Here is a 13,653-nt window from a genome sequence, read left to right as displayed (position 1 = left end):
AAAACTGGTGTTGAATTGATGAATCTAAAAAATAACCTTATAATCTGTAAATAATTACAAGAGAATGCCATTACAATAAAAGTTTTAAAGACAAAAAAAAAATTTCCGTGGAGGGGTAAAATAGTAAAATTACCGCTGTTGGGACGCGGATCCCGGATCTTAAAGTCGGGTCCTTTCTTCTGAAACAACTCTGACCCGAATATATCTGTTAAAATACCTATTGGGCTTAAATAAAATTAGGCCCATCCTTAATCTCTTCTACTTCAACATTTCGAATCTGCAGTAGATAATACCAAATAAAAACATTAGCTACACAAATCAAACAATACCATAACTATTATTCCGGATCAATTATACTACTCTGTATATTGCCTTAACAAACAAATCTCATAATTTATGCTTCCTAAAATAAAACGTATTTATTTTGATTCCATATAATAACAAATCAAGCATATTCTTTACTTATTCTAAATCGGGAATAAGTTAGCAATTAATTTTTTGATTAATTACACTCAAATCTCGCAAAAATCTTACCATATCACCGCAAACAATTCATTCCAATGTAAAAATATATATGTAGACGGCAAATTAAATGCAAAACTAATTAATTCCTATTTCCCTATATTAATTTGAAAGATACTGTATTGTAACTTATTGGATAATTAGACACAAATCTCGCAAAGATCTTTCCATATCAACACAAACTATCAATGCAAATTTTAAAATATTTCTTTAAATGCAAAACTCAATCATTTGTATTTCTCTATATTGAAAGATATAGAATTATAACTTATTATATATCCCTTATTAGTTGGTATTAAAAATCACACAATCTCTTCAATATCCATATTCAGTTCGATATTGATATACCAAACAAGTAAATCTCCCTAAATCAAGCATATACCTTTAAGATCCTGTCCCAAATTATCTTATACGGCCTATATTCTCTAAAACCTAATAAAACTAAAGGCTCCATACGATTACTATAAATATAGTAAACTGCAGTAGAAATAATTCACCTTTCAAAGCTTTACCATTACCACTTCACTATTTCTCTAAGAAAATGGCAGCTGTTCAAGCATTCACCCCTCTTGCTGACATTAAGCCCTTCAAAACACATTGGAAAATTCAAGTTAAGATTGTGCATTCGTGGACACAATACACTCAATTCACAGAGGAAACAGTTGAAATGGTTCTTGCTGATACATCTGTAAGTATAAGAACTATCATTATTCAATCAAATAAACGTTTATCAATCATCAATAACTCTATTTGATTAACATGAGTTCTTTTTATCTGTTGCCAGGGTACTTTGATTCATGCTACTGTTAAGAAGCCACAAGTGAGCAAACTCCAAAGGTTCATAGTTTCTGGAGAATGGCGTATTATCGAGCATTTTACACTAACCAAATCAACAGGAAAGTATCGAGCCACGAAACATGGTTTGAAGATGTCCATGATGGAAAAAACTGTCATAAGTCGCACTCCTGCTGTTTCTGATGACATTTATGTGGATCTGGCAAGCTTTCCAGATATTTTGAATGAAGCAGGATTGAGTGAAAACATCTTAATTGGTACTATATATATCTTACTTTCCATTGTATTTTTTTTTCTCTATTATAATAGGAACTTCTTCATGAAAATATAATTTATTACTCTCTTATTTTGCAGATGTTCTTGGACAGGTTGTTAGTTTCAATGAAATGTGAACAACAAGATCACAAAGAGACTTGAGTGTGAACTCAGAGACACAAAGTAAGTACAGTCAATATCTACTTTATTTTATATAATCATGCATAAATCTATACTAAAAAGTTTCTAACAATTTTTGTTATATTGTAGTGATGAAAGGCTGAAATGCACTCTTTGGGGGAGATTTGCTGAGGCAATGTATAATGCATGTCAAAATGCAGGGACTGAGAGAGTGATTTTCTTGCTTCGGCTTGCAAAGATCAACTCATTTAAAGGTATAGAATGTTGTTACTGGATTCTGAATGCATGATTTTGAAACAAAACTGAAATCAGAACATATGTGAAAATACTAATATGTTGTTGTTTTTAGGTGAAAGAGCTGTTTCAAATTCATTTGATATGTCTCTATTGGAAATCAATCCTAACTACCCTGTTGTTCTTGAGTTTGTGGCCAAGTAAGATATGTTTGCAATTCACATTTCTTTTGCTAAGGAGAGAACTGTGAATCCTATTTATATTATCTAAAGTTTATTTCGTTTTCTTTTATTTGTTAACAATAGTTTACCACCTGATGTTATGCCACTTACTATCGAAGACTCAAAGGCAAAACAAGTGAATGCAGAACAGAGAAAAAAGGATTACTATGATCGTTTTCCAAGGAAAACCATCTCTGGACTCTTTTGTTTTTCTGAGGTATTAGTATTTGATAATATTATTTTTTCTATCAACTATTAAATTCTCTGTCTATACTACTAATTATCTATTTTTTTTTTTGTTTAGACTATTAAATTAGAAAATGTTTACTAATTTTCTATCAACATAATTTGTACCATAATGAATATCGACACAGACTATTCTTGGTATTTCTTTAGTTGCCTCAAGTGTAGCAAAACTGCCTATAAGATTCCAAAGGTTGAAAATGAGATTGTCAAGAAACGTAAGAAAGAAATGTTTTGGTGTCCAACATGTAAGGAAGACACTCCTAAGGTGATACCAAGGTAGGACTTTGAGATTTGCTAATATATATCTACATTTGTCAGCCTTAAATCTATGTATCTAATCTACTTTCCTGTTCCTTTGATATGTAGGTATCTTTTAAACGTTGGAGTAATGGATAGCACTGGAGACACTAAATGTCTTATCTTTGATAAAAGTGCACAAGAGATAATCGGTGTGTCTGCAGAGGATTTGCTTGAAGGGAAGTGGGATGAGGTAAACAAATTTGTTGTTAATAGGTATATAGACCATAATATTCATATCTCTTATATACTTTTATGGTGGATCATAACAGATTCAGGACCCTACAAACTTGCCTCAGCAAATCAGAGATTTGGTTGGAAAGACTTTCCAGTTTCTGGTGACTGTTAGAGAAAATATACTAACCTTTGATTTGTATTGATGAATCTTCATATATAAGCCCCATTTTAGTAGCTAAAACTGCATACAAAAGAAAACACATGTTAGTAACAAACAAACAGAGACTAAGATTAAATCTACTAATCTGACGATATCTATACTATAAATGATTAACTTAATTAATAGTATAGATATATAAGTACATATATTTTAAATGGCATATCTGCAAGTATTTTCAAGATCTTAAGCTATAAAAATCTATCTACTCTTCTAAATCGTTAACAAATTGGAATAGTATAGCAGTTGAGATAAATCAGTTTTAAAAGATTTCATTGTTGTAGTATAACAACTGTTTAAGAGACCAAAGCTTACATATTTAACCTACTAATATACAAGATTTTAACAATAAAAATAAGAATCAATCAAGTATATATTATTATGAATATGGAAAAGAAAATTTATTCTGTAATCTTTTCAGTTTAATGCTATCACACTAAATCAGGATGAGACGATTACTTTATAATCATTACATAACCATTTAACACCTTCAATCCTAATCTACAGCTACTCGGCTCATTAGCAAAGAAACATCTATAAGGTCAGTCTTTTAAGCTCTTTCAGCATTGAACATGTTCATTTACAAATGACATAATTGGAATTAATTTCTCTCACATATCAATTTTGTTTTTCAGGATGAAGAGAAGAAAAAATGAAACAGTAAAAGAAAATAACAATGTATTGCAGACACCTAACCCAAAGCGTTCTAGGCCTCAGCAGAATGATGAAAACATAAATCCAAATCTACAGAACCAACAAGATAGGAGTGATGTTCAAGTAAAAGGGATTTTTAATCGATTGAGATCTGGAATAGGTAACATACCAGCCCAGATGTGTGATTCTGAAGCCTTACAGACAGTAACTGGTCCTTCTTCTTCTGCAACCATACAAAAGGAAACACAAGGTATGTAAACATTTATATTCCAACAATATAGCATCTACATATGATGCTAACTAATATACAACCATACTGGTTTATGATTTGAGTCTACAGTTACTTTTAATACGAGTGTAAGATCAGCAAAAAAAACAGCAAGGACACAGAGAAGACCTTTTCAAGATGTGCAGAACAGTATCAATACATCACAGCTTCACAGCGAGGTTCACCAAACTCCACTTAATCCACATAAGCCACCAGAAAAAAAGGGGAAAAAGTGGAGTCCTCCATCTGTTAATAGCAAACAAGGTATACATGACTCTCAATAATATGACTATTACATAAAAAGTATTAATAGATCAACACTGATGGAGTAATATTGATTTCATGAAGCTACTAAGGGTATTATACTTACCAATTCAAGAAACACTCTGAGGTTCCCAAAGTCTCTGGCAAAGGAGAAAAAAACATCTCACAAGAGTATTGATACAACAATCGAAGAAGACTCTGATGAGATCTTGAATTCAAAGGAAGAAACATTTATTAATATGAGTAAGTAAAAATCAGTATGATATATTTTCTAAACTTAATAAAGCATTCACTAATCAGGGGGAAAAAATATTATAGGGGATTTGGAGGAAACACGTGAACAGGTTTACGAGTGTAGTAGTCCAGATGAAAATGATTCAGAAACATCAGAAGATTACGAAAACATAGACGATATCCCAATCGAAGTCAAACAAAGATATGAGTTTTTATCTATGTTAGATGAAAGTTTGACCAAAGCTTTTGGAGAAAGAAAAACTCCTACTGTTTCTAGCAGAAAGAACAAAAACACAGGTACTACATCATTGGTTTAGTTCTAATTCTTTTCTTAAACAAACTTTACTTACGCTAAACTGTCTTTCTGTTATTGTAGAATATCTAGATCATGGAGATCCTGTCTACTCATGTACCTACTGCGGTGCTATTATGTGGTATGGAGAACGCATCAACAGACATAAGAAAGTTCGTAAACCAATTTTTACTCAATGTTGTTTGCAAGGATCTGTGAAACTGCCTTTCCTCCATAATCAACCAGAACTGTTATTTGCTTTGCTAACCAATGATGATGACATGAGTAGACACTTTAGAGAGAACATCAGAGCATATAACATGATTTTTTCGTTTACTTCTCTTGGGGGTAAATGTGATAATTATGTTACAGCGGGAAGGGGTCCTAATATGTTTCAGATTCAAGGAGAGAATTACCACCAGATGGGAAGTTTGAAACCTGGAGAAGGTGAATTTCCTAAGTTTAGTCAGCTATAAATAGTTGACACCGAGAACGAAGTTGAAAACAGAGCAGGAATTTTAAGGTACATTTCCTATCTCAAACTTTTATATCTCAAAACAAGCAATAACAATATCCAGACTTTGTGTTTTCTTCTGTAAGTATTAGTGTCGTTGCTAACTAAATTTATATTTCAGCAAAGGAAAATCTGCTGGGAAATATAAGAAGAAGCCAGAGCTGAGAAAAGAAATAATTGAGGCGATAATAAAGCTGCTAAATGAAGTTAATCCATATGTTGCTCATTTTAGACAAGCTCGTGATAGGTTTAATACCAATCCTGAACAGAGCTTTCACATGAAAATAGTGAGTGACCGTGTCAAAGATGGAAGAACATATGCAGTGCCAACAGCTTCAGAGGTCGCAGCGCTGATTCTAGGTGATTTTCACATTGGTATGCCAAGTCGTGACATTATTATTGAAGAAAAATGTGGGTATTTACAAAGAATCAGTGAAATAGAACCATGTTATCTTGCTCTACAATACCCTTTGTTGTTTCCAAAGGGTGAAGATAGTTATAGGACATGTATTAAGAAAGGGAATAACCATGGTAAAAAGAAAAACAAGCCCGAAGGAACTGAGGAGAATGATTGCATAAGTTTGCGTCAATGGTATGCGTATCGTATACAAGAGAGAAAGAATGAACAAAGTATCCTACTAAGGTCAAAACGGTTGTACCAGCAGTTCTTGGTTGATGCTTATACCACCATACACTACAAGAAAACTGGATTTTAGCGACTACACTAAAAGTCGCTAAATAGTCGCTAAATGGTGGGTTACGACTAAATAGCGACTAAAACGTGTAGTCGTAAATCGAGAGTCGCTAAAATTAATAGTCGTTAAATTAGTCGCCATTTAGCGACTACTTTACGACTAATATTCGTAGTCGTAAATGTAGTCGTACAGTAGTCGCCAAATTTAGTGACTAATTGACGACTATATTGTGACTTTGGTCTTAATTATGTATTTATATATTTATACAGTATTGTATTTATTTATACAGTATTTATGTATTTATACAATATTTATGTATTTATACAGTATTTATGTATTTATACAGTATTTAGGTATTTAAATATTTTTACTAATTATTTTATAATATGTTTTTGGAAGGTACTGCTATTAGTAATAAAAATTATACATTTAAAAGAAAACCATATTACAAATAAAACTAAAAACATTATTGAAAATAAAATTACATCATCCTCCTAAAAACATAATTAACACAAAGCAGATAACAATTTTTAAGAAAGAACTTGGCTTAATTAACTCTTTTGATTTCAATTCTTCTTCCTTGTCTTACTCTTTCATGCTTTTTCTGCTCCAAAAACTGCCTCATGGTTATTTCTATTATCCAACTCTACAATACAAACACACATAAGACCAAAGCATCAAAGGCTATATCAATATGAGCTGAAATTAAAACAGCAAAGAACTTGACGAGATACGCCAAAACAGTTCTTAAGCAAGCATCATTTAGGCAACTTAATCTCCGGACATCACAATCAAGAACTTGAATATCTACATTATCCAGAGAAACATATGTAAATTTATTGGTCAGATGGAAAAAGATGTCCAATCCTTAGCCTACAAGAGAAATCGAGATAAAGTAAGCAAATATCAAAACTTACCAATCCAAGCAGTAGCAACAGATGCTAAAGAAGTTCCAACTGCAAACACGACCATGTGCCTCTTGAACAAGTCCTAAGTGATTAAACAAAACTACATTTAAGCAATTATACACATAATTGTTTGTAAAAACTTTGGTAATCCTCCTTACCAGTCTTGATTTCTCGTCCCAATCAAACCTGCAACATATGTGATAACATCTCAAACACAGCATGAAGACTGATACGACATCACACAATCAGACTTCTTTTTAACATTCAACCAATCAGACTTCTTTTTAAAACAATCAAACAAAGAATCAGACTTCTTAAAAACAATCTATCCTAAGACAGACACACAATCAGACTTCTATCCTAAGCCACACAAAACAATAAGAACAAGCAAACAGTCAAACACACTAAACATTTTGAAAACAATCAGACTTCTTCTATCCTAAAACACACAAAGCAATCAGAAAAAACCACTATAGAAGGGACCAAGAGTCATACCACGTCGGGTCTGGCAACGGTGTCGGTTGTAAACAGATGACGGTCCGGCACCATAAGCAGAGCAGTCAGAGCCTCAAGCGTATCCTCCTGGAGATCCGGCAATTCGTTTTGGAAGTTGTTACCTTGAGAGGAACAGCCAAACGCGTGACTCTGAGCCTCAGAGTTCGGATGTGGAGACGGAGGAGGATCCTGCTGTGGAGACAGAGGAGGATCCTGCTGCGGAGAAAGAGGCTGTCGGTGTTGAGGCGTTTGTTGTGGACGCCGTCGCTGACGAGGCGCAGATTTTTAGGTCTACGGTTTGCAGCGGTGGAACCAACGGCTCTCTGAGACGCGTTGGGAGCATTTCTTCTCTTCCGGCCTTGCTTACCAGTCATCTTGTTCCGGATTTGCAGGAAACAGAGTGAAGAGACGAAGGGTCAGACGAATTGCTTCGCGAATCGAGGAATTAGGGTTTGATTTGAGGATGTTTTGGGGAAGAAATGGAGATTAGGGTTCGATTTGAGGAAGCGGAAGAGGAAGAATCGAGGAATTAGTGTTTAATTTGTTTGAGAGAAAGAGTAAGAATCGAGAAGAAGAATGAGGAAGATGACTTAGGGTTTGCGAAAGAGGAAGATGACTTAGGAATTCTCGGGGTGGAGGTGAGTTTAGTTGGGCCTGGGCCGACTTCGTTTTAGTTGGGCTTGGTTTCGCTGGATCCATTAGCCTAGTTATTTTTCTTAGTCGGAATTTAGTAGTTAAATAGTCGTTAAAGGAATTTAGTAGTTAAGTTTAGGGTTTGAAGTATAGGATTTGGGGTTTAAGTTTAAGATTTGGGGTTAAGTTTTGATTAAAAATAAGATTTGGAAAACTATAATTTTTATAAGTGTTAGTTTTCAGTTTATGGATATATTATTGTAACTAGATAATTTTTTTGAATTTTGAGATTTAAAGTTTTGTATTTAGGTTTTAGAAAAAATGGTGAAGTTTGATTATATAAACAGTTATGGAGACTAAATAGTGACTACAAAACCACCATAAGGTGACTATGTTTTGTAGTCACATATTAGTCACCAAATTAGCGACTTTTTTGTGACTATTTTTTTCCGTATGCAATGTAGTCATAAAGTAGTCGCCTATTTAGCGACTACAATCAATAGTCATTCAAAATAGTCGCCTATTTAGCGACTACGATACGACTATAGTCGGGGTCTTATATGTTAGTCGTATAATAGTCGCTATATTACGACTATTTTAATGACTACAGTATGTAGTCGTTAATTAGCGACTATTATACGACTATATACTTGTAGTCGTAACATTAGTCGCAGAGTAGTCGTATTTTAGTCGTATAAATTAGCGACTACACAATTAGTCGCCGACCGTAGTCGGTAATCGCCTGTTTTCTTGTAGTGATAGAAGCTAATAGGCTCAAATATATTAAACTGAATCAGTCAAGTTTACGAGCTTCGAACTATGATTCAGTTAAAGAGGCGGCAACAGAAGGAAAGACAGATATGAATGAAGAAGGAAAAGCATTTTATCTACCAGCTACTTTTGTTGGTGGGCCAAGATACATGAAGAACATGTACATGGATGCAATGTCTACATGTAATCATTATGGATTTCCTGACCTATTCATTACGTTCACATGCAATCCAAAATGGCCTGAGCTGGTAAGATTCTGTACTGAGAGAAATTGTAATTCCGATGATAGGCCAGAGATCATAAGCAGAATGTTCAAAATGAAGCTGAATTCTCTAATGGATGATTTAACGAAGAAACATATATTGGGGAAGACTGTTTCATGTAAGTGATTTATTTTAATAGTTGCGTTTACAGTCTACAATTTAAGTATCTGTTTCTGCTATTTTTAAAAATATCGTTTACCTAATATTATTTTCTCATGTTAATCTCGAAGCAATGTATACAATTGAGTTCCAGAAAAGAGGTCTTCCCCATGCACATATATTGATATGGATGCATCCAAGTTCTAAATTTCCAAAACCAGAAGACATTGATAAAATCATTTCTGCGGAAATTCCTGACAAGAATAAAGAACCAGAACTTTATGAGGTCGTTAAAGACATGATGATTCATGGACCATGTGGCGTCGTCAACCAGAGTTCACCATGTATGCTTGAAGGCAAATGTTCAAAGTTTTTCCCAAAAAAACTTAGAGAACATACTAAGGTTGATAAAGAAGGTTTCCCTTTGTACAGAAGAAGAAAGACAAAGCTGTTTGTGGAGAAGTGTGGATTTAAGTGTGACAACGGATATGTTATACCCTATAACAAGAAGTTGCTGCTTCGCTACAGAGCTCATATTAATGTTGAGTGGTGTAACCAAACTGGCTCTATCAAGTATTTATTCAAGTATATCACTAAAGGGATGGATAGAGTTTCAGTGGTTGTTGAGCCTAATGAAAAGTCTACAAAGACTACAACTACTAAGAGAAGTCTGATAGTTCAACCAGTGGAGGCACACGTAAAAATGAAATACAAGACTTCTTTAATTGCAGGTATAAATTCGTTTTCAATTTTCGTAAATAGTATAGATGTTTAACTCATTTCTAACTAAAACATGTTTTATGATATTGTATCAGATATGTATCAGCATGTGAAGCTGGATGGAGAATCTTGAAAAATCCTATACATTATAGGTCAACTTCTGTTCAAAGATTATCCTTCCATCTACCAGGCAAACAACTATTATATTTTAAAGCTGATGATGAGGTGAAAACAGTTTTGAAACGTTCAGAATTACAGAATTCGATGTTTCTTGCTTGGTTTGAATTGAACAAGTGGTGTCCTAAAGCCAAAGGTCTCACATATACTCAGATTCCGGAATATTATACTTGGGATGGTAAAACAAGAACTTTCAATATGAGGAAGCGACCAGGGAAAACAATCGGAAGGATTAATTATGTCCCACTAATTTATGAGGAAGGTTATTATTTAAGAGTGCTACTAAATCATCAAACTGGACCTGAAAGTTTTGAAGACATCAAAACAGTGAATGGTGTGGTGTACAAATCGTTCAAGGAGACATGTTATGCTCTGGGTTTGCTAGACGATGACCAGGAGTATATTGATACAATAAAGACAACCAGTTTTTGGGCTACTGGAAACTACTTGCGTTTTATGTTTGTTGTAATGCTCCAGTCTACCCGCTTATCTCAACCAGAAGTTGTTTGGGAAAAAACATGGGAACTTCTATCAGAAGACATCGAAAGAAAACGGAGAGAGTACTTTAAAAGACCAGGTAATTTTTGATCAAATAATTTAGTCTCTTTGGTTGGTTTAAAGAGTTGTTATTTTGCAATTTTAAGTAATTTTAGTCATGATTATTCTGTCTGGCAAATAACACTGTTTTTTAAAATATTTTTTGGGACACAAAACTAACACTTACGGACGAGCAAAAACAGATTTTGGCTTTAAAAGAAATCAATAGCATCTTACGAAGCAATGGAACATCTCTAACAGGTTTCAGAACAATGCCTCAGTTACCTGATGAGGAAATTGATGATAGTAATGTCTTGATACTTGACGAAAAAAACTACGATCGCAATGAACAGAAGGAAAAACTAGAAGAATCGTTGCAGAAAATGACAGATGAGCAGAAGAGTGTTTATTTAGAGATCATCAATGCTGTTGATAATGAAAAGGGAGGTGTCTTCTTTGTCTATGGCTTTGGTGGAAATGGTAAAACTTTTATATATACGACACTCTCAGCTTCTGTAAGATCTAGAGGTTCTATTGTGCTAAATGTTGCTTCCAGCGGCATTGCTTCTCTATTGTTACCTGGTGGGAGAACCGCACACTCTCGGTTTGGGATTCCAATAAATCCAGACGACTTCGCTGTATGTAATATTGAGAAAGGTTCAAATTAGGCAGAATTAATAGAAGAAGCGTCTTTGATAATTTGGGATGAAGCTCCAATGATGAGTAAGCATTGTTTTGAATCTATGGATAGGAGTTTCAAAGACATTTTTAAAGGTGGTGGAAACAAACCGTTTGGTGGCAAAGTAGTTGTTTTTGGTGGAGATTTCAGACAGGTACTACCTGTGATACATGGTGCTGCGAGAGCAGAAATTTGTATGGCTGCACTTAATGCTTCTTATCTTTGGACTCATTGCAAAGTCTTGAAGCTCACGAAAAATATGAGGCTACTTTCAAAGGATTTGAGTCCAAGTGAGGCTAATGATATAAAAGAATTTTCAGAGTGGATTCTAGCAGTTGGTGATGGTAAGATAGCACAACCTAATGATGGAGAAGTGATGATAGAAATTCCAGAAGAGTTTTTGATCACAAACGCTGATAATCCAATTGAGGCAATAAGCAGGGAAGTTTATGGAGATCCTAAGTTATTGAAGGATGAAACCGATCCTGTATTTTTCCAACAAAGGGCTATTTTATGTCCAACCAATGAAGATGTGGGTATTGTCAACGATTATATGCTTGATCAACTCGAAGGTTAGTCTCCAGTACTCTTAATGTTTTAGGCTTTTTATATTTTGATATGATGTATTATAAAGACATTTTAAATTATTTTTAGGTGATGAACAACTATACCTAAGTTCAGATTCTGTTGATCCTTCTGACATTGGAGGTACAAACAATCCCGTGTTGACATCAGAGTTTTTGAACGGTCTAAAGATATCTGGATTGCCAAATCATGGTATAAGGTTGAAAGTTGGTTGTCATTGAGGCTGTCATTATTACAGGTGATAAGTTGGAGATAAAGTCCTCCTTCCCAGGATATTGATATCTCCATCTGATACTAAACTTCCGTTTAAAATGCATCGAAGACAACTTCCAATAGCAGTTGCTTTTGCTATGACCATTAATAAAAGTCAGGGACAATCTTTGAATAAGGTTGGCATCTATCTACCAAGGCCATGCTTTTCTCATGGCCAACTCTATGTAGCTATCTCTAGGGTAACTTCTAAAAAAGGACTGAAGATACTCATAGTGGACAAAGAAGGAAAGCCGCAGAAGGAAACGTTGAATGTGGTGTTTAAGGAAGTCTTTCAAAACCTATAAGGTTACACATTGCAAAAGACATTTGGTTTCAGAGGTAACAATCAATAAAAACTGATTATTATTGTCACCTGTTACACTTTACTAATTTCTTATTGGTTGTCTGAACATGTAGAAGCTGGTATGGAAATGGAAATTTGGTGGTAATCTCTTCAATCTACGACTTCCATTGAAGAGATTATTTTACCACACTTGGTCTGTTATTCTCTCAATTCTCTTTGAACACAAATTCATAAACTTCTATTATTAATATCAGCATAACTTTGTTTTACAAAAGTTTTCATTTACGTTTACAAAATATTAAGTACAAATAGGTAAACTATTACAAATTTACTAATTCAAAAATCTTGCACAGAATCTAAATATTCTGTTAATTCATATAAACAAGTAGCATTACTTAATATCTTATCAATCAAATGCAGAATTAAACATACATGTCAACAGAATATTTAGAAAAATATTTTTAGACAAACAATTGACACATCACGATAAGTGCATATTTAAGTGTGGATCTAAATTTATCAAAATCAATTTATAAACAAGATCAAGAAATCAAAAAGAGATAAATCAAAATCAATTCATAACAAGTATACTAATTCAGAAAGATAAACAACTAACAGTAGCTAAATATTGGGATTTGATTACACCAAAGTTGAATCATTTAGACATCACTAACCTTTATCAATGCTTTCAGAATCTGGACTGGCTTGAAACGACATCAAATTTGCCTTCTTTAAAGATGTTGCCTGGTCTGTAAAAATAGAATTATCTATCATCAGCACCATATATAATTGTTACAAACAAATAGCAAAATGATGTTAAATAAAGAGTAACAATAGCTAAATATTGCTACTAATTCAGAAAGAGTAACAATAGCTAAATATTCTTACTCTTTATTCATGAAAACATAAATATGTACCAATATAAAGTTTATAGTTTTAATTTTTATTATATATCAATATAATATTCTATTATTTAAATTCATATTTACTTATATATTCTATAATATATAAAATCAATCATTTTTAACAAAAACTAAAGAAACTTCCATATTTGACAGTTTACACAATCTAGACAAATCTAAATCGTTGCGTGTATCTTGAAAAATGAAAACTGTATACTTTTGTAATAATTAGCAATGATTCGCATCAGGCTTTTCAAATTTAGTATATTTTATATATTCTATTAACGATTCAGTTTCCTTTT

At 33.5% G+C, this 13,653-nt stretch overlaps 1 protein-coding gene and 1 long non-coding RNA gene across 3 annotated transcripts; one reads left to right on the top strand and one right to left on the bottom strand.

Moving 5' to 3' along the window:
• Positions 1–2,515: 2,515 nt before the first annotated feature.
• LOC9311626 (replication protein A 70 kDa DNA-binding subunit B) lies at positions 2,516–3,053 on the top strand. The gene is made up of 3 exons (XM_021026127.1): positions 2,516–2,690; positions 2,781–2,969; positions 3,044–3,053. The coding sequence occupies exons 1-3, from the start codon at positions 2,527–2,529 to the stop codon at positions 3,051–3,053; spliced, it is 363 nt and encodes a 120-aa protein (XP_020881786.1). The 5' UTR covers positions 2,516–2,526.
• A 30-nt stretch (positions 3,054–3,083) lies between these two features.
• LOC110228703 lies at positions 3,084–4,494 on the bottom strand. Of its 2 annotated transcripts, XR_002332214.1 has the most exons (4): positions 4,398–4,494; positions 4,157–4,273; positions 3,929–3,982; positions 3,084–3,129 (listed from the first exon to the last, which is right to left on the bottom strand). It is a non-coding gene; the product is annotated as an uncharacterized LOC110228703 (long non-coding RNA). The 2 variants fall into 2 exon arrangements; XR_002332212.1 differs by lacking the exons at positions 3,084–3,129; positions 3,929–3,982 and having other exon boundaries at positions 3,997–4,273.
• Positions 4,495–13,653: the final 9,159 nt, after the last annotated feature.

This window comes from Arabidopsis lyrata (genome assembly GCF_000004255.2).
Source record: "Arabidopsis lyrata subsp. lyrata unplaced genomic scaffold ARALYscaffold_5, whole genome shotgun sequence".
Classification (NCBI taxonomy): domain Eukaryota; kingdom Viridiplantae; phylum Streptophyta; class Magnoliopsida; order Brassicales; family Brassicaceae; genus Arabidopsis; species Arabidopsis lyrata.
Note: the sequence above shows the minus strand (reverse complement) of the source record. Positions and strands in the feature narration are given on the sequence as shown.

Bases quoted from the DNA above. Each gene is read 5' to 3' on its own strand.
- LOC9311626 (XM_021026127.1), top strand. From the start codon at position 2,527: ATGAATATCGACACAGACTATTCTTGGTATTTCTTTAGTTGCCTCAAG. The intron at 2,691-2,780 runs GTAGGACTTTGA...TTTGATATGTAG, and splicing joins ACTCCTAAGGTGATACCAAG to GTATCTTTTAAACGTTGGAG.